Below are 21,567 nucleotides of genomic sequence, written 5' to 3'. Positions count from 1 at the left end.
GTCTCCAGTCCATCCTAAACTGACACATCCAAAGCTCATCTGATTGGGTTATTCCCTTAAGGACTCCTCATTGCCTCTAGGAAACAGCAAGCAAACCAATTCCTCTGCTTAGCATTTGAGCCCTTTACATTCTGACTGAAAGGGTTCACCTCTAATTGCTAATTCTGCAGGACTTTCAGCAATTCACAGAACCTCCCTGGGCCTCAGTTTCCTTATCTGTAAAATGAGCTGATTGGACTAAATGGCTCCTTCCAGCACTGGCTCTATGGTCTTATCATCCCCATTCCTCTTCCAGCCTGGACCCAGGACTTTCCTTTTGTAGACCTCAAAGCTCAGCTCTAGGACCAACCCCTGATCCCATCATCCATCCAATGGTAATGTCTTTACTTTGAATATATTTTGTATTGAGTAATAATGACAGCTAGCCTTCACGGGGCACTTTAAGATCTGCAAAGTGCTCATCTGGTCTTCTCAACCACCTGCAGAAGTCACTACTATAATGAGGAAACTGAGGCAGACAGAGGTAAAGTGAGACTCAGACTTCTAGTTAGTATTGGAGGTCCAGGGCTCTCTCCACTGAGCCTCCTAGCTGGCTCACCTGAGTGCGAGCTCTCTTCTAGCAGAGCATGAGCCCTTTGAAAGCTGGTCCTGTGGAGGTGCTGTCTCTGTTTTCTGTGTTCCTAACATCTAGTATTCTGCATGCAACACAGTGGGCATTTAATAGATGCTGTTGGTTTGAACTGAGTGGGATTTTGTGTAGCCTTAGGAGAATACATCCTCCTCCAGGGCAAGGCTTTGATTTCCCTTTTATTTTTGTGTCATGGGCACCTAGCACAGTCCTTGATAGGACATCTCATGTGCTGGTTGGTACACAGAAAACACTTAATAAATGCTCCTTGAGTTGAATTGAGACAGAGCCAATTAAGAACCTCAACTCAGAAGATGCTCCAGATTTGATTTTTGTTGTCCTTTTCGAACCCTGCTTTGGAAAACAGATAGTCTAAGAAAAAGATGCTAAATGTTTCTTCAATGAGGGATTCAGTTCTCTTTTCCTGTCACATTAGCAACTGTAATTGCTAATTCTTGTCATCTGCCCAGCCCCAAATAATCGTCCTCATCCAGCTTCAGCTTGTCTATACAAAGTGAAACCTATTCATGACAGAACAAGGCCATACTAGTGCTCTTCCATGAGCAGGTGATTTATATTCCCCCCTGAAAGCCTCAGGTGTGGAAGCTCCTCTGGATCCTGAGTTTGGGTTAAATCATTCCTTAAGAAAAAGGGAAAGGAAAGCAAGACAAACGCCCCGATTACACAACCAGCAGCTGGAGCTCTGATAGTGAGCTTATAAAAGGGAGTAAGGGGACTTGCCGAATCTGGAGGCGTAGTCTGGCCTGGGGATCATGATGATCTTCTGGTAGACTTTGCACAGGGGTTTGATATCAGCCTCGAAAGGGCGCTTGGTGGTCCCCACGATCAGGATTCGATCCTCCGGCTTCATCTGTTTTATAATTTTGGGCAGCTGTTTTTTCAGGCGTCTCGGTTCCATCTGGGGAAAAGAAAGAGGAGAGGGACTGATTCAGAGAGAAACAGAGAGACAGACAGAGACAGAGAGACAAAGACAGAAAAATAGACGCAGAGAAAGAGACAATGAGAGATACAGAAAGGTAAGAGAGACAGAAAGCGAGAGAGAAACAGAGAGAGGCAAGACAGAAACAGACACAGAGAAAGAGACAATACAAAAAGGTAAGAGAGACAGAAAGAGAGAGAGAAACAGAGACATAGAAATACAGAAAGAAACAGAGGTAGAGAGAGACAGAAAGAGAAAAACAGAGATAGAGAGATAGAGATGGAAAGAAACAGAGGTGGAGACAATGAGAGACATAGAAAGGTAAGAGAGAGAGAAAGACAAACCAAGAGAGATAGAGAGATAGAGACAGAGATAGAGAGGTTAGCTTGGATAAATGGGAAGGATTAGAGTCAGGGAAAATCAATAAACATTTATCATGTACCTACTATATCCTGGACATTAAGGCTACATTCTTTGCTAAACTTAATGAAGCATCAGGAAGTTTTGAGTTTTTCCCAGAGAGAAAAATCTCCTTAATTCTGAGTGCTGGAACAACAACTGGAATGTCTGATCAGTTCAGGACTTGCTTCCTAGTAGGGCCTTGTGATTTGGCTGCTGGTGCTTCCTCCATTATTCATTTAGGGAACAGAGGAAGGAAGGAAAGAAAGAAGGAAAGAAGGAAGGAAGCACCTGTCCCAGGGGCCGATCTTCCAAACAAGCCTGGGAACCACCCACTGCTTCTCTGCAGGAAGGAAGCTTTCTGGGCTTCATGAGGAGATCTGGATGGAGCAGGCTTTTTTTCCTTCTCTTGGTAGGTTTTGTAAGTGAATTGATTTTATAAAAGGAGCTCAGTGTTTTCAGTGTCTGGCGCATCAAGGACCTGGTCATGGAAGGGGATGGAGCTTCTCTGTTAAATGCAGTTCTTCCATAATCAGATGTTTCTTGTTTTTATAGGGGTTGGCCACAAATAGAAGGATAGGAGCCACAACACATAGGTCCTGAAGCTCCCAGATTTAGAGGTGAAAGGGATCTTGGAAGCCACTGAGTCTCATTTTACAGATGGTGAGACTGAGACCCACAGAGGTCAAGTGTCTTGCCCAATGTCACAAGACAGATCACAGGTTCATTTAGCTAGAAATAAGGGAGACCTCAGAGGTCAATTATTCCAATCCCTAGTGATTGGAGGCTGGATTTGGACTCAGGAAGATAATTCTTCCTATCAACTATCAACATATTTGCTTCAAATCAAAAGAAAGAGCCATATGGGGTATATTAAAGTGGGCCTATCATTGATTTCAAAATCTGCATTTAAGGCGAAAAGCCTCAAAGCCAGCAGTCCCTAGTGGCTTTGGGCTGTGCCATGGTCATCATTAGCTTACAATTAGCCCAGAAGTAGTGTCGGGTCCTTGGGAGTTGGTGTCCACAAGCAGCTAAAAGCAACATAAAGAACTGCTTCTGGCTCTTGGGAGGCCTAGAGGCCTTTGAAGTCCACACAATAGCCATAGATGTAAAACATCTAAAAAGAGGATTTTTTTTTTGGTTCCCAGAACTTTCTTTTCTGTGCATTGGAGCTGGAATAAGTGGTCTCAGATAAAGCAGGCACAGGCAAAACCAGGGGAGAGAAGAGAGACAAAGGGGCTGAGGTGGTAGGCTGCCTTGTCCACACTGAGGTCTTTAAGCAGAGGCTGGATGAGCACCTGTTGGATGTATTTTTTACAATAGTGTTTTATTCTCCCCCCAGGAACATGTCAAAACAATTTTTAACATTCATTTTTACAAAATTTTGAGTTTGAAATTTTTCTCCCTCCCTTCTTTTCCTTCCTCTCTCCCTAAAATGATAGGAAATTTGATATGGGTTATACATGTAAAACATATTTCCATATTAGTCACATTTCTGAAAGAAGAAACAGATCAGAAGGGAAAAAACCTGAAAAAAGAATAAAGTGAAAAAACATGTTTCGATCTACATTCAAGGTCAGTTCTTTATCATTTTCTTTCATGAGCCTTTTGTATTTGTCTTGGATCATAATAGTGCTGAGAGGAGCTGAGTAATCATTCATAGTTGGTCATCCCACAATATTGCTGATACTGAGCACGATGTTTTATTTTTCTCTTTCTGCTCATTTTACTTAGCATCAGTTGGTTACTTGGTACATGTCTGTTCAGTCTTTTTGGAAATTTGCCTGTTCAATATTTTTATTGCATATTAAAATTCCATTACATTCATATACCACAACTTGTTCACCATTCTCTAATTTTTGGGCAACCCCTCAAGTCCCAATATTTTGCCACCATGAAAGGAGCTGCTATATTTTTGCTCATGTAGGTTTTTTTTTTTAAACAATCTCTTTGTGCTATAGAACTAGTAGTGATGTTAGTGGATCAAAGGGTGCACAAAGTTTTAAAGTCCTTTGGATATCATTCTAAATTGCTTTCCAGAATGATCGGATCAGTTCACAAATCCATCAACAGTGCTTTAAGAGTCCCAATTTTCCCATATCCTTCTCCAACATTTATCATTTTTTTTTGTCATATTAGCCAATCTGATAGGGATGATGTGGTATTGTTTTAATTTGAATTTCTCTGATCAATAGGGATTTAGATCACTTCTTCATATACCTATAGATGACTTTGATTTTATCATCTGAAAATGGCCTGTTCAATATCCTTTGATCACTTATCAACTGGGGAATAGCTTGAATGTGTGTGTGTGTGTGTGTGTGTGTGTGTGTGTGTGTGTGTGTGTGTGCAAATTTGATTCAATTCTTTATAATTTAAGAAATCAGTCCTTTATCAAAGACACTGCAAAGCATTTTTCCTGCCTTTCTGCTTTCCTTCTAATCTTGGTTCCATTGTGATTATGCAGAAACTTTTTAATTTGATAAAATCAAAACAGTGTTTTGCTTCTATCTACTCCTTCCCCCAGTCTTCCTTTCTATAACCTCCCTTTACTTAATCTTCCTTTCTACTTCCTTGTTGGGTAATATAGTTTTCTATATTCAACTGGTTGTGTACATTATTCCCTCTGAGCAAATTCTAATAAGAGAAATACACAAGAAATACGCATCACCTACCCTCCCATCTTTCCCTCCACTGTAATAAATCTTTCACATCTCTTCATATGAAGTAAATTACACCATTATATTTCTTCCTTCCTTCTGCAACCAATGTATTCCTCTCATTCCTTAATTTTTTTGTTCTCATTCCTTCAAATTCACCTCATTCCCATACCCTCTATGTATATTCCATCTATTTGTGGTATAATTTTTAAGAATTAAAAGCATCATCATGCAGGGATATAAATAATTCAGCTCTGTTGAATCCATTTTGTTCTCTTTTAAGCTTCTCTTGGGTCTTGATAGTAAGAGATCAAATTTTTTATTTAATCCTAGTTCTTTACCTTATGAAAGTCTGAAATCCTTCTATTTCATTGAGAAAAAAATTTCCCCTTTGAAGTATTATGTCTAATTTTGATGGATAGGTGATTCTTGGTTGTATTTCTAGCCCCTTTTCCATCTGCAATCTCATGTTTCAAGACCTCTGATCCTTTAATATTGTTACTGCTTGGTCCTGCACAATCCCAATTGTGGTTCCTCAATATTTAAATTGTTTCTTTCTAGCCACTTGCAGTAATTTTTCTTTGACCTCATAGTTCTGAAATTTTGTTATAATGTTCTATGGAATCTTTATTTTGGGATCTCTTTCCTGAGGTGATCAGTAGATTCTTTCAATGTCTATTTTGCCCTCCGGTTCCAGGATATCAGGGTGATTTTCCTTAATTCCTTTTAAAATGGTGTCTAGAGGTCATGGCTTTCAGGTAATCCAATGATTCTGACATTGTCTCTCCTGGATCTATTTTCCAGGTCAATTGATTTTCCATTGGTGTATTCTACCTTTTATTTTTCATTTTTTAAAAATTTCTGATTGATTCTTGATTTCTCACAGTTATTAATGACCGCATGTCCAATTCTAACTTTTAAAGCTTTCCTCAGTAAGAATTTGTATTTCCTTTTCCATTTGACAAATTGTACTTTTCAAGCAAATGTTTTCTTTTTCCAAACTCTTGATTCTTTTATATATATATATATATATATATATATATATGTATATATATATATATATATTTTATTTCTCTCATTTCTTTTCCCAATTTTTCTTCTACCTCTCTCATATGACTTTTAAGCTCTCTTTGGAACTCTTTTTGAGCCAAAGACAACTTCTCTTTTTTCTCTGGGGCTTTGCCCATAGGTATTTGACATTATTGTTCTTGTCTAAGTTTGTATCTTCATATTCCCTGTCACCACAATGACTTTTTTTTTAATCAGATTTTTTTTGTTTTGTTTTTGCTCCTTTTTTTTTACCTTTCCCCTTTCTTTTAAATATGAGCTCTTGCTGCTGGGGTGGAAGGGGGACTATCAGGCTTCTTGTGCCAGGACCTATAGGTTATTTACCTGGTGCTGCACTTATGTTGCCTCGAGGTCTACAGGGGAGTCTCAGGTCTGGTCTGAGGGTGTGTGGCTAGGGGAAAGCTGGCACTGCTGGTGGTTGTAAGGATCTGGCAGCTTACTTGTGCTAAGCCAGGGTCCTTGTCCTGGTTTGGCTGAGTCTGGGGGAGTGTTTCTGCCTTCCCCAGGGCTAGGCTAAAGCACTCGTGTTCTGGCCACTGGTGGCTGCCTCTTTGTCCAGGACCATGGTGAAGCTCTCAGAGCTGGAGTCTGCCCATTCCCCTGGCTATGCTGGGGCACTTGGGGGGGTCCTGATGTTGGCGTTTGCCTGCTCCACAGCCCTGGGGCTCAGATTCTGGTTTGCTGAGGTAGGACTTACTGCTGGCTTGCTTCCTGTCCTAGATTGTGCTGTCCTTTTATGTAAGACAGACCTTTTCTGGCAATCTTCTAAGTTTCGTGGGTTAAAAGATGATTTCACCCTCATTTTTTGCTGCTGCTTCTGTTCCATGATTTGTTTCAGGGTGCTATTTTCTGGTTGTTTGGAGGTGAATGTGGGAGAGTTCTGGCAATTTGCTGTGGACTCTGAATCCTGGCTCCTGGAAGTCTCAAAGCTTATTAAATATGTTGTAATTGGTATTCCATTTTTGACATGGATTGGACTGGGTGCCTTCCAAGGTCTTTGCTTAGGCAACCTTCTGTGCATGCTACATACAGAGAAATGGTCCAGTAGCCTGAGAAGTGGCTGGGGATGCCTTTGAGGATGTTTGAAAGTTCATTAACTGCCCTCATCACTGCTGCATGGCAGCTGGGATCAGCACTGTCCTCGGACCCAGCCAGATGGTATTTATGGTGACCCAACGACAAGACTGGGTATTTCAGGTGGCTTTCAAGGTCAACAGCCATGAAATGTCCTTCTAAGTGACCACCTTACTCCTAAAGCTTAGTGATAGGTGAGGAAGATGTTGTTGGAACTGGCTAGGTCAGAAAACAGATCTTCATGGGGTCAAAATTCACTCCTGCCATTGGGATTTGGAGTCCAGCTTTTGATGATACCCCCACCCAGTATGGTGTGGGGTGCCTTCTACCCTAGGGAGTTCAATACTAGCACCTTGGGGTACCCAGAAGTTCTGAGGGCCTTCATTTCACTTCACTTTGATGAGTTTACATTCATTGGAGCCAAGATCTATGTCTGCAATCTCTTCCTATTTCCCCATCAGCAAATACTATAATTTACAGTTTTGGAGGGAAAGTAGGTGGGACCAAACATGTGACTTTCATCACAATAGGGTCCAAGTGATGAGTAAATCCTCTCTCCCAAAGCAAATCGATACCTTTTCTAGAACTTTCAAGAGCTGTCTAGAGAAATGAGAAGTAAATTAACTTGTCCAGAGTTACACAGTCAGTTTGTCAGAGTTGGGACTTGTTCCAGACCCCTGACTCTAGATCCCTCTTCACTATATCACATGGCCTTGTGCATAGTTGGCACTTTCTGCACATATTGAGTTGAAGCAAAATGTAGTGATGGGAAATAGGAGGAAAAGACAAGGGAGAACAGGGAAGAATGAGTGAATGGATAGAATAATAAAACTTTCTTTTTACCATGTCTTAGGGAGAATAAACATATGACCTTGCAGTGTATTTGGTGTCCTGATCTAACATCTCTATGGTCCATCTCTGGAACTAATCAGAGATAGTTGCCCAGTCCTCAAGAGGTTTACATTATGACATGATTCCTCTTATCTAAAATGAGGGAATCAGACCAGAAGAATCTGGTCTGATTTTAAAGTTACAAAAGTGACACATGTGTAATAAAAACAAATTGCAGGAGAGGGAGAGGACAAAGACAATTTGGAACTCAAAATTTAGGTTTTGTTTTGAGGCTGGGGTTAAGTGACTTGCCCAGGGTCACACAGCTAGGAAGTGTTAAGTGTCTGAGATCAGATTTGAACTCAGGTCCTCCTGAATTCAAGGCTGGTGCTCTATCCACTGTGCCACCTAGCTGCCCCTTGGAACTCAAAATTAAAAAAAAACACCCAAAAATGTTAACATTTTTGTTTCCATGTAAATTGAGAAAAAAATAAAAGTGAAATGAAAATAAAGTACCTATGTAATGAATGGTTCAAATCTTTCTTCTGCCACTTACTGTGTGACTTTGTACAAACTACTGAATCTGAGTTTCACTTTCCTTGTCTGCAAAATGAAGTGTTAGATCAGGTGGCTTCCAAGATCCCATCCAGCTTTAAGTCAATGGTCTTATGATCTTCCATTTGTCATTTCCCCTTTATGGGCCTGTCAAATGAGGGATCTGACCTAGAAGGTCTCTGAGACATCTTCCACTTCTCTGATCTATGATTCATTAACAGCCCCATAAACACATATGATGCTATAGATTCCCTTGACTCCTAAAGCAGACAACTGCTATACTGAGGACACAGTAAAAAAATTCCAAATACCCAATCCTTCTGAAGTCCCCAGAGTCTTTCTCTGGGATAGACAAGCTGAGGAGCACAGTGGGGGAGGGTGGCCATCATATTCTCCTTTTCCATCTTCCTTTGGACGATTTGGCTGGTAAAAACCCACTAAGTTGTCAGAGGCCCTAATGCTAAGTCCCAAATGGCAGAACTAAGTCTCTTTGACCAGTTTGAATGTATTTCCTGAGTCAGGTTATCCCATTTCATCCAATTCTAAAGCTTTTCAATGAGTAGTATTCTGTTGGTTAAGTGGGTGGGATGGTTGGGTGGCTGATTTATTCATTGATTCCCACATTTACATTTAAAAATCAGTTTTCCATTATGGGACAGCTTTGTTAAGTGTGGAGCCTGTCATAACTTTGAGGAGGTCCCTTTAAGGCACAATCTACAGTGTTTGTCTTTATTTCCCTTTCAGGGAAAATTCATTGCTCAGATTCTAGAAAGGGTCAAGACAAATGTGTTTGCCAGGAAGCGACTAAATCTTATGTTCTAGATTATGCTTAAAATCCCTTTAGGAATATTAGCAGGTCTATGTATGAATCCCGTGAGAGAGACAGTTTGGGAACATTCACTCTAAGAGTTAAAGCTGGAAGGATGTCCTTGGAGGACATCAAATCCAATCTCCCCATTTTATAGACCAGGAAACTGAAGCCCATTAAGAGAAAGGTGGTTTGTGAACTTTCAGGATGGGAATTCTGATTCTCTGGCTTAAAATCCAAGCCTCTTTCCACTGGACAATCTAAGCTCACTTATAGTGAAAGAAGGGCATGGGTACTATTTATACTATTAAGGTTTTTTGGTTATTAAGATCCCACATTTTGTCATTTGCTGCTTAATGACCCTTAAAAACCTTCATTTCTGATTTTGTTTGATAGCCCCCTATGATGAATAATTCCATTATGATTTAGAGATATCAATTTGAAGCTCTGTCCACTTTCAGAGAGAACCCAGAATTCAGTGTCCAGAATGACAAAGTCAGTCACAGGTTCCTTTTACTCTGTATGGGTCATTTAAGTGGGAATCAAGGCCTCCCAGAACAAAGTGGAAAAATTGAACCCCCCAGAAGCTAAAAACTTGTGGGTGAGCCAGTGGTGAAAATGAGCTTTAGTTCCCCTCCCAGCACCACAACTGGGCTTCCACTGCAGCCGCAGCAGGGCTCGGGAAGGTGAGAGTGACTCATTTGCCAAGATGCTCTAATGTAATTTCTGCTATTCTTCAGCAGAGAGAAATGAGTACCCCCACAGAGCAATCATTGGTTACCTTTTCAGCCGATCTCTTGGATTACATTATAATGTAATTGGCTCATTCATTTTTATTCGAATAAATTAAATAACGCAAACAACACTAATTTTATACTTGGAAAGCACTTGGTGGATAGGATTTGAGGTGGCACCTGACCCACTCCTGACAAAGAAGTGAGAGCTTATTTTTGCAGCCTTGCTCTTAAAGAGACAATGAAATTATCTGGGAATTCAACTTACTTTGCTACTCTCTGTTGTTATCTTAATCTGGACAATGTTAAAATTGTGATTAAACCAAGGTCTGGATGTTTTCTTAAATGCAACAGGAAGTGCATCTTGTTACACTCATCTCTGATGTTTGGGACACTGTAGATAAAAACCCCCAGCGTCAAGTCTTGGCTTGGGGACCATGGGAGAGCTGCTTTCTCCTTTTCCCTCTTCATATACACAGTTCCCTCTTCTCTGCTCAGTTGCTAAAGCCTTTTTGCTAAAACATCAGTCTGACTAGGTGGTCTTCCTACTCACTAAGATCTGAGGTTGGATTAAACACTCTCCAAGGTGCTAATTCTGAGATGTGAATCCCACTTCTTGCATGGGAGCCAAACTCTGGAGCTGAAAAAGACCTTAATGGCCATAGGGTAAAGATTCAAGCCTCATAGTGGGATATATATTTAGACCTGGAAACATGGTTTAGCTAAAACCCTTCATTTTACAGATGAGCAAATTGAAGAAGCAAAGTGTCTCACCTAAATTCATAAGGAGTTTTTGGGATTGAATCCATGACTTCAAATCTTTCATCCTTTCTACTATTCCATGCCCAACCTATAAGGAAACTAAACCAATTTAAGGGCCATGTTACTATAACTTAGATGCAACCTTGATGTCTAGGGATCTATTAGAATCACTTATGGACCAGCTGAGACTTTTCTGGCTCAGTCTGGGGGTCCTAGAATCTGTCTCCAGACATAAACAAACATAGGCTATGTGTCAGACTTCCAATAGCATATCATTTTTGCCTCTGTCATGCATTTGTTAATGGAAACTATGCTGGAATTTTCAGAGAGGTTGTATATTACTTAAGATACTATCTATCCATCAATCCGTCTATTTATCTACCTTTCTAACAAGATGTGGATGGGGACCACACAATACAATGTAACCACAAGGATTTCTTGTGATGTAGAAGTTTCCCTCTCCCCCCACTCTCATCTCTTATCTGTTAGAGGATTTTTAAAATCCTTAGGCTGCAATTTGGATCACTAACACTGCTCCTAGTTAAGGGTCCAGCATCAAAGTCTTTATCATGGTGTGTGTGTGTGTGTGTGTGTGTGTGTGTGTGTGTGTGTGTGTGTGTGTGTAAATGCTCCCATTAGCAGGGGATTAGGAAATGAAAGGTGGGTTCAATCGGAGGTCTTCCTGTACTTGGGCTCTTCCCAATCTTGATTGGACCCATCTATTATTTATGTGGCCACAGGCACATCGATACATTCGGTTTATATCCCCTTCCTCCTCCTTATCACTACTTCTGGGCAACTTTTCAAGCCATTGCCCCAGAACTGGCCCAGCCATGTGAATGTGGCCTATTGCTAATGAGGGCAAGCCTTTGCAAGGCAATTCCAATTCTGCTTAGTGCCATTAACTCCCTATGATGATGATGATGATGGCCAGCGCATCTGTCCTCTTGCTGCATGGCACACCAAGGCTGAAGGTGTCGGGATGGCTTTTGGTAGATGAAGTCACAGAGTGTAATGGGGTGGAAAATGCAGCCACCGATTAGCTTGCAGCATTTGGCATATGAAAACCACTGACCAGCTCCCAGAAGGGGAGGTTCGCGTGACAACACAGCTCCGAGAATGAGGAGGAAGACTGAGCTCCCCAATCTCAGCATCCTTTCAGAGGGCCCCCAAGTCCAAACCATTCTCCCCCCCCATGAGTCCTTTCCACGCCATCCCCAACAGGTGGCCAATCAGCCTGTACTGGAAGACCTCCAACAAAAGAGAACTCATTCTTTCCTAATTTCGGCCCATTCCTCTTTGGGACAGCTCTCACGGTTAGCAAGGTTTTCCTGACATCTAATCTAAATTGGCTTCTTTCCTACTTCTCCTCAATGATAATAAATTAGCAATTACATATCCCTTGATGTTTTCCAAAGCGTTTTACATATAATATCTCATTTGATCCTTACAACCACCTGAGAGGCTGTGCTGTTATTACCCTTTTGAGTAAACTAATGATGAGGAAACTAAGGCATATAAATTAGGTAACTTGCCTGGGCTCATATAGTTAAGTATCTGAGGCTGGATTGGAAGCCAAACCTTCCGGACTCCAAGTCCAGAGCTCTGTCCAGCACACTGCCATAGTTTTGTGCTTTGGGACCTTGTTAAACTTCTCCTCAACAGGAAAGCCCTTTAAATATGTCTTATCAGACCATAGTTCTAGAACTGGAAGGAACCTTGGAGCCATTCATTTTTTAAGGTCCAGAGCTGTTAAGAGATGAATAACTGAGCGGGCGTTGAGACTCGGTTCCTCTCCCTCTGGATTCATGGCCTGGTGAGTGAGAACAGTGGTGGCTCCCTTTATTGAAAGCTTTCCTGGATGCAGATGAGTAAAATGGCTAAAATCGGCCACCAGATCTCTCTGGAGCGCTTCAGCCCTGTTCCTCAGCACCTAGGAGAGCTCCTGGAGGCACAATGCTGGTTGATTGATTAATTGCTCCCAATCATTGCTGCTCTGGGCATCTCAGAAACATGGCAAGGAGCTCCTTTTAAGGGAGCACTCAGCCACGAGAGGGAGCCAATTGCCATTTCCGTGTCAAATAATAAACGAGGCTTCTAAACAGTTTCTGAAATGATGGGGCAATCAGGGATCATTTAGGAGAAGAAAGGATGGAGCTTTCACTCTTTATCCAAATCATCCCTACCTGCTCAAAGTGATGTATAAAACATAAGAGCTCACAGTGATTAAAACCCTTATGAATTTAATCAGAAATTCCTAGCTAACCACTATTTGCTGTGGTGTAAATTGATGCGGAATAACAATCACGGGGAGCTGCCTTAAAAAAAAAATAACAAAAAAAAAAAAAACTTGTGGGAAATGTACCGGTGATTGGCAGGGGGAAATCGCAGGGACCATGGGGGGGCTGCAAAAGGGGAGAAAAGGAGGAAGGAGACAATTGCTCCCTGGAGGTGCCTTTAAAGACAGGGCGGATCCTCAGGGCCTGGTGCCTATTGTTACTAAGGAAATGAAGTCCTAATAAATGCTTTCTTGCTGCTCTTTTCCTCAAGTCCATCAGATAATTCTCTAAAGGATTTGCTTTCTCTTGGGCTTCCACTCATTAACCCTTTTCCCCTCGGGGCTCCATTTCCCTCCTGGGTCCCTGCTGGGTTCCTGTGGGCTTTAGATCACATAGGAAGGATCTTAAAGTCATCCACTGAATTTGTTGAGCCCTCTGCAGACCCTAAAGTGAGATATAAATGCTGGCTATTATCAGCTCTAGACCAACCCTTTCATTTGGCAGAGGAGGAAACAGGCCAGAGACAAGAGCCTCATCCAAAGGGATATAGTGACAGTCACTTCCAGCCAGGTCCTCTGACTGAATGCAGGATTGCTTCCACTGTCTCAGGCTCATGACTCGTCTCTAACCCAGCTAAGCCTCTCCAGCCCCAGCCTGCACCCTTCCCGCAGACCTTGACAGAAAAGGAAGCTGTGGGGCACACAGTAATTGGGGTCTTGATTAGGAAAGTAGCGAGGAGCAATGGGCCGTCACCTCCTTTTCCAGCTTTGGAACTTTTTTGTAGAAGGTTTTCTCAGTGTCCCCGATCCAGACCACCGATGGTTGTAGCAGCCGAGCCACCTAGAAGGAGGAGAGCCACAGATTCAGTGGGAGCATCTGTTTTGTTTCCCTCTTCTTGGACATAATTTACTACTAAACGAAGAGGGGAACTTAGGAGCATCCACTGTAGACGGTGTGGGATTTTCTGGGACAGTGCCAGGACTGCCAGGGACCCTGAGCCGGCGTGTCAAATGCTCCAGAGCCCCCAGAGATCAGGACAGGACCTGCCACATGAGGAGGACCCTGATGGATGTGTTTCGAGTATGGTAAGAAGAATGTCATGGGATCCAGACCTTAACCCAGGATGGGGGATGCTAAAACATCATGCTCTGATTTTTGCAGAGGAAAAGACTGAGGTTCAGGGAGGTCTGTGATTCAGATTTATTATTATTGGTCTATCCTTTCATTTTTCTTGAAGAATGGAGATCCAGGGAGAACTGGAGATTGGTGATCAGAGGCACCAACTCCAGAGATGCAGAACTGAAAGGTTTCTTAAGTCATTTAGACCAAACCCCCACAGATAGAAAGTGCTAGCCTTGCAGTCAGGAAGAGCCAAGTTCAAATTCTGCTCCTACCTCAGACACTTCCTGGCTGTGTGACCTTAGAGAGGTCCCTTCCCCCCATTCTGCTCTGTTTTCTCCTCTGTAAAATCAACGGGTTGAACTTGACTTCTAAGGTCCCTTCCAGCTCTTACTCTATCATCCCACTATTGGATAAACAAGTTAGATGATTTGCTTAAGGTCACTCAGGCTAAGCGGCAGAGCTGAGGGGTAAAGTGGGATTGCCCCACCCCACACAGAACCCCACTGCCTTCTGGGAACAGCCTCCTTGTGGATGTGCTGGCCAAGCTTTCCCTCACAACTTCACACTTTCTCTCCCCGGCAAATTATCATGACAGGTTTAGCAGTCCTGCCCAGAGGATGGCTGCCCCCTGCTCCTCCGGAGCCCCAACCTCGGAGCCCCCAGGAAAAGGCGTTTCCCGCCGGAGATGAATGGGACGCTGAGGCTCTCCCCCTGCAGATGAATTACGTTCTCCTTCCAGTTCTCGTTTATTCAGGTTTGTTCACCCACAGAAACCCTGCCTTCTTCAGCATAAAGAGATCCCAGACTTTATATTCCCTGTGCAACCAGGCTTTTCTTTGCTGACTTGAACCCTGCTGGAGAGACTGTGTGGGCGCCTCCAGACATGGAGGAAGCTTCATGGCGATACTTGGCTAAATGTCGGGGTGATTTATAGCTCTGGTAAAAATAATGACCACATGGTAGAATCCCTTCAAAGCCCGGAGAGACAGAGAGTCCGCTCTTTCTCCTTTTCCAGCAACTTGGGGCTTTGTGTGAGACTGGCAAAGACGCCATCTCGGCTGCGTCTCCCTCATTAGCCAGAATCAGATGGGGGGGAGCCTTGTTTTTCATCCTCCTGAAGCGAATGGAAAGCTTGCCGGAAGATAGTGCCCCCCAGGAGGTGATGGCAGAGCCCCTGGGAGGGGACAGAGCGAGTCTGGTTCCCCAGCTGGGTCCTGGATAAGCAGGGGCTGAGAAAGGAACTGGAGACGGGAACAAATCTTGGATGGGCGCTCATGTGGCCTAGGTGCCGCGCAGGTGGGCTTTGGTGGCCCGTACCCCCCAGGAGTGTATGGACAGAGAGAGCCTTCCAAGCCCTTTGCTATTGCCTTGTTCTCCCACTTAAATTGCACTTAGCTGATGAGGTGGTATGGCCCAGAGGAGAGCGAGCTGGGGGCTACGGGAGACCCCCGACACCGCCGGTCCCTGGATTATGTTGCTTTATTTTGGCCGCCTTTAGGAGCTCATTTTTGGCATGATGGTCAGCCCCGGGACCTGATTTTAGTTCATTAGATTAAGAAAAAGCCCAATCGGAGTGGCCAGTTTGAGTTGTACCCGAGATGCTTTGGCTAAGCCCCTCTGGACATGATCCTCGGGACTTAGAGCCGAGCTGGCCAGGACTGAGACATCACCTTCTGAGGGTGGGGGTGAGGGGGGAATTTGCCAAACATCAAACAGCTTATAAAAAGTGAGGGCGGCAGTCTAGGGCCTCTGGGTTGAAATAGAAAACTTTTTTCCATTCTTAATGCAGAAAATGTTTTCTCCATTGATGGTGAGGAGGAAAGGGGGCGTTTGCCTTGATATTTAACTCCTGGAGGAAAGATGAGTGCTTTTGCACAACCATAGGGTGTTGAGGATTTCAGGAATAAAGTCATAAGATCATAGATTTAAAGCTGGAAGGGACTTTAGGGACCATCCAGCCTGAGTCTCTCATTTTACAGATGAGGAAAGCGGCCCAGGGAGGATCAGCCACTCGGCAGTGGACATACAGGGAGTAAGTGACGGTTTAGATTTAGAACCTTAGAACCCAGGCTTTCCAAGGTGAGATCCAAGGCTCCTCCCAGTACAAAGAGAGTTTTCACAAATAATTTAGGCATCTGGACTTAGAACCTTAGAACCCAGGCTTTCCAAGGTGAGATCCAAGGCTCCTCCCAGTACTAGATTTTTCACAAATCACTTAGACACCTGGACTCCATTTTTTTGAATTTAAAATAAAGGTAAATATGAATGATCATCATTTGTTGGAACTGGGAGAACAGGATGAGGAACATCATGTGCTTAGAGGGGCCAGTTCTGCATGAAGAGGACATTGGGAAGTAGGTTTTGAAGCTAAGGTTGAATTAGTTTGACAGTTTGCTGTTGGAATTGGGGAGATCTTGGATCCCCTTGTTGGAAACTGAGGCCTGGGAAGGAGGGAACGGCTTCCATCCTATAACCACAGAGTTAGGGAAAGGTCACCTGATCCAAGCGCCTCATTTTTGCAGATGAGGTCCGGGGGTCTCATCCACCAGCACACAGGCTTCTGAACATCAGAACTGGGCTTTGAAACCAGAGGTCCCCTTGACCATGTCCCTTATACCTTCTGGCCTCCTACACCTGCTCCTTGTTGCCTGTATTCCTGTGTCCCACAGCCTCTCTGGGCTTAGCTTTTAAATGGAGGGCCCGACCAGCTGCCGCTTATGCCCTTCTGTGGTGGATCCTTCACAGTCGGGCCCCCGGCTGGGGATGCTCCCTATCTGTCCCGTTCTCTCAGATCCAGCCTGATCTTTTTTTTCCTTTCCTTGGGACTGATCCAGGACTGACAGATCATGGCATTATCTTCTTGGGGATTATTTTATTTTCTGAGGATGGCCTAGAAATGGCTGAGCTCCAGATCTCGCTTCAGGCTTTCTTATATATTTTAATTTTTGAAAAATTCAAAGCTTGTTGCTTGCCCATTGTATACGGATGCTGACTGTAGTTCTGGTGAGTCTGGTTATTTGGGGGATGAATTCGCATTTCAGATCAGTCTTTGAGTCAGGCTGAGCTAGCACCAGGACAGTTTGGTGCTGGGGATTAAGCCCCCAAGAACTCAGTTGGGAAAAAGCCCAGGCGTGAGCCCTCCTCAGCCATCCCCAGGCGGAAGGGCTTTGTTTCCAGGAGGATCTTTGTTTGTTTAGTTTATTAGAGCTCTGTCCCTGCCCCCTCCATGATGGGGACCCCTGGCTGGAAGGCTCAGTGAAGAGCTTCTAGCAAACATCCTTTAGAAGCCATCTAATAGGACAATGGGAAACAAGATAGCTCCAGGGTCTGGAGGCCTCCATGGGCCCTTCCTGACCTTCTTTGCTATTAGCTTCTTTAGGACTTTGATCTCTGCTGGGGGAGTCCTAAGGGAAGCCATCTCTTAATAGGCAGGAACAAGGGGTCCCTTAGATGTGCTCTTTTCCAAGCCAAGGCTCATGAAGGACCCTTCTTTCACTGGCCAAAGTATTTGGAGGAAGGATGGAATCATGGGAAGTCGATGAGCACAAGTAGGGTTCTTAGTGGCCAGCGATTGTGACCTGCTCACTTAGGAGATAGGAAAGTGAGGATGGGGAAAGGCTTTGCTAGTGAGGGTCACAGAATCAGAATTCAAATAAAGAGGGAGCAGAGGACCTGGACTCTGCTTCTTACTACCCAAGTGTCTAGGGGTATCTGCATTTCCTTAGGCCTCAGTTTCTTTTTCTGTCTAACAAAGGGACTGGACTAGGTGGCCTCCACGGCTCCTTCCGGCTTTAAATTTATGACCTTCTTAAAAGGGGCCTTTTTAGTTGTCCTGCTGTTGAAAAAAAAATTGGCACCGGCTTCCATCTCCAAAGGGGGAAGGAAATTCATTGTGAAAACAACTGAATCTGGGATCCACATTTGCTTTCCTTTCATTCAAGGGTTGGATGGATCCCAAAGAGTCATCCATTAACTACCAAGTGCACAAAACAGGCCCTTTCTAAGGCCAGCTTCTCTCTTTTCTACCAGATTAGCTGTCCCACAGTAACTGTAATGAAAGCTGGTTGTGTTTAGTATTGGCTAGGTACGGGAGCAGGGCTATAACTTGGAATTTTGTGCTCCCCTTTCTCCCAGCTGTCTTTGAGCAAGATGAGACCAGCAGACATCTCATTTAGATGCCTTTAGGGGAGTCCATGAGGTTCAATGAGGTGTCATTTCTCTGTAACTGAATTATTTAACCCAAGTCTAGACCTTTTAACTTACTTAAGTCAGTATTTTTTGGATCACAGTATTCCTAAATGGATAAGCTAACAATCTATGACTTTGTCAATGTTGTTAACAAGAATATTTACTAGAACTCTGTGGGCTTTCTTTCCGCTTTGACATAGATCTAGTCACTAATTCCCACTATGGGTTAGTCATTGACTCAGTTTCCTTTAAATTGTGAGCCCCTTGAAGCAGGAACTGTCCTTTGTTCTTTTTGTATCCTCGGTGCTTAGCACATGGGAAGCACCCAATAAATGCTTGTCTACAGACTGACGAGTTTCAAATCCTCTATGTCATCCTGTCTCCATTTCCATTTTTCCAGGAAGGATAACAAGCCTTGCAGTATCAGGGCTTTGGAGTCAAACGGGTCTCACCTTTGATTTCATCATCCTTCAACATCCTTGAGTTTCCCCTTCTCAAGACCCAGATTTAAGAACTCTCACCACGGCCTTCGACCTGGCCCTCCTCTCCAAACCGGAGTGCCCTAGCCCAGTTTAATCCCTCATCACCTCCTGCCTGGACTACGGAGAGGGCTCCAGTCTCTGACCTCTCCAATGCTGCCCAATGTACCTGGTGAGATCCTTACATAACACTCTTCAGTGATTCTCATTATCTCTGGGGGGCCTGAAGCAATGACTGCTGGTGAAGCAGCCACAGAAGTGGGCTCAGATTCAGGCTCTGCATGAGGGTCACCCAGAGATTTTCCCTTCATTTGTTGTCCATGGGCTCTTGGGCCTCAGGACTCACTGGACCACCCCCTCCAAACTCTAAACCAGTGGTCCTCAGACTTTTTAAATAGGGGGGCTTCAGACTGTGGGAGGCCAGACTATAGTAAAAATAAAAGCTCACACTCTGTCTCCGCCCCTCGGCCCATTTGCCATAACCCAGAAGGCCACATAAATGTCCTCAGCGGGCTGCATCAGGCCTTAGTTTTGAGAACCCCTGCTCATCTTCTTTGACTGCTCATACATTCTCCCTCTTGCTCCTTCTCACTTCCCACCCTTTCTCTGTCTTTTGTTCTCTATTGCTCTGTCTCTTTCTTGTCCCAACCTCTGATTGGCACAGTGGTATCCTGGTTCTCTTGCTGCCTCACATATACAGTATTTCTCCTCCTCCTGCTTACATGTGTACATGTTGTCTTCTCTAAAATATGAGCTCGCTGCCTTCAGAAAATGGACAGTTTCATTTTTGTCAGTGATTGATTGATCAGAGGGCTGCTCTGAGGCACTGAAGCTTGCTTGATGTGTCCAGGTCATGTGGCTGGGATGTGTCAAAGGGAGGACTTGAAGCCAGGCTTTCCAGACACCGAAACAGGCTTTCCAGCCACAGCCTCATGCTGTCACTCATTCTAATTCATGCTATATTTATCTCCTAGGTGGCTGCCTTTCCTAGTGAGCGGTAAGATTCTAAGCACTCATCCTCCCTTCAACAGAAAGAAGGCTGGAAAGGAAGGAAGGAAAGAAAGAAAGAAGGAAGGAAGGGAAGGAAGGAAGGAGAAAGGTAAAAGAGGAAAGAAGGAAGGAAGGAAAAAAGAAATGAAGAAAAGAAAAATGAAGGGAGGGAGGAAGGGAAAGAAGAAAGGAAGGAAGGAAGGAAAGAAGGAAGAAAGGAAGGAAGGAGGAAGGGAAAGGAGGAAAGAAGAAAGGAAGGGAAGAAGGAAGGAAAAAAGAAATGAAGAAAAGAAAAATGAAGGGAGGGAGGAAGGGAAAGAAGAAAGGAAGGAAGGAAGGAAGGAAAGAAGGAAGAAAGGAAGGAAGGAGGAAGGGAAAGGAGGAAAGAAGAAAGGAAGGGAAGAAGGAAGGAAAAAAGAAATGAAGAAAAGAAAAATGAAGGGAGGGAGGAAGGGAAAGAAGAAAGGAAGGAAGGAAAGAAAGAAAGAAGGAAGGAAGGAAGGAGAAAGGGAAAGAGGAAAGAAGAAAGGAAGGGAAGAAAGAAGGAAAAAAGAAATGAAGGAAAGAAAAATGAAGGGAGGGAGGAAGGGAAAGAAGAAAGGAAGGAAGGAAGGAAGGAAAGAAGGAAGAAAGGAAGGAAGGAGGAAGGGAAAGGAGGAAAGAAGAAAGGAAGGGAAGAAGGAAGGAAAAAAGAAATGAAGAAAAGAAAAATGAAGGGAGGGAGGAAGGGAAAGAAGAAAGGAAGGAAGGAAGGAAGAAAAAAAGAAGAAAAAAGGAAGGAGGAAGAAAGGAAGTCTTTCCAGTGCGGGCAGGGATCATGTTTTAATTATCATTGTATCCCCTGTGCCTTGCTTGGTTACAGACTCTGCCAAGCTGTTGTTTCCAAACTGCTTTCTGGCAGACCGAGGTGAACCTGCAGGAGGACGTCACCCACCAGCCACAGCTTTACGAGTCATACTGAGGACATTTGCAAGAATTAAGCCTCGCCCTTGGGACCATTTTCCTCTACCTGTGGAGGCCCAGGCACCCGAATAAGGCCTTGGGTTTATACATCACTGAATTTGAGCCTCTCCGGTCAAAGTCAGTGACCGGAGAGGCTCAAATTCAGATTCTGCCTCTGGGCCCAGCTGGGTGATCCTGGGAAAGCTGCCTCCCTTCTCTGCCCCCCAGTTCCCACCTGTACTGTTAGGAGGTTGTGTTCAGAGGCCTCTAGGGTCTGCATAAGTCCTGTGATTCCTGGGCTTGTGGGATTTTTTCTTTCCTTCCTCCAGAATTAAAGCTGGCAGTGGGCAAGTGGTCTGAGCAGAGGAGGACACTGGGGCCCGGATTAGGGGAGACACAAAAGAAAGAGCATTTGCCAAAGGCCAGGACGTCAAATGCCATCTCGGACCCTTGTGACTTGCTGGATTTGAACTCGGATCTCCTGCTTCCAGATCCAGTTCCCTTCATGGTCTCTCCAAAGCTTGGTGGACTTGAGTCTCTCTCATTAGACCCAGAGTGGGCTGCTGACGCGGGCTGCCCTGGTGACAGTCTCCCTGCTCCATCTCGGGCCTCCCCGGTCACTCGCACCCCAGCTTTCCCATGGGACACGGGGCTCGTTCCCATATTCTCAGAGCACCAGCCGAAGGCTTGTCGCTCAAAAGGCCTCCAAGTGAATTATCTATGGTTTGAGGCCATGGCTAATTAAATGCACTCGACATAATTAATTCCTAATTGAAATGGTGTGAGAAGTGGTTCCGGGCAGTTTGCTCTGGTGGCCGGCAGAGGGCTCTTTCGTTCTGCGAATCAGGTGCTTTGCTGGTGAGGAGCCTGGGTGTCCTGCTTTGGGGGGAGGGCGGAGCGAGGTGACCTGCTTAAAGTCAGGCAAGTCAGGGGCCCTGTGCCCACCTGCTGCCCTCCAGGGAGGCCTGGGGATGAGGGGGGGCTGCCTGCCCAGGTCTGGAGATGGGGGGGGCTGCCTGCCCAGGTCTGGGGATGGGGGGGGCTGCCTGCCCTGGCCTGGGGATGGGGGGGGGGCTGCCTGCCCAGGTCTGAGGATGAGGGGGCTGCC

The 21,567-nt window shown here is 44.5% G+C and overlaps 1 protein-coding gene across 2 annotated transcripts in view; it reads right to left on the bottom strand.

The window, feature by feature from the left end:
• The window catches only part of DRC11 (dynein regulatory complex subunit 11), a 199,755-nt gene that overhangs the window by 13,873 nt on the left and 164,315 nt on the right, over nt 1–21,567 (bottom strand). Inside the window, exons 16-17 of one of the 2 annotated variants that reach the window (XM_074264415.1) lie at nt 13,492–13,578; nt 1,370–1,547 (exon numbers count right to left, since the gene is read on the bottom strand). In XM_074264415.1, coding sequence (XP_074120516.1) covers nt 1,370–1,547; nt 13,492–13,578 — 265 coding nt within the window. The remainder of the gene's footprint in view (nt 1–1,369; nt 1,548–13,491; nt 13,579–21,567) is intronic. The other variant, XM_074264416.1, reaches the window with a different exon arrangement.

Source organism: Sminthopsis crassicaudata, chromosome 4, assembly GCF_048593235.1.
Source record: "Sminthopsis crassicaudata isolate SCR6 chromosome 4, ASM4859323v1, whole genome shotgun sequence".
Lineage (NCBI taxonomy): Eukaryota > Metazoa > Chordata > Mammalia > Dasyuromorphia > Dasyuridae > Sminthopsis > Sminthopsis crassicaudata.
This window is presented reverse-complemented; position numbering and strand designations above follow the sequence as displayed.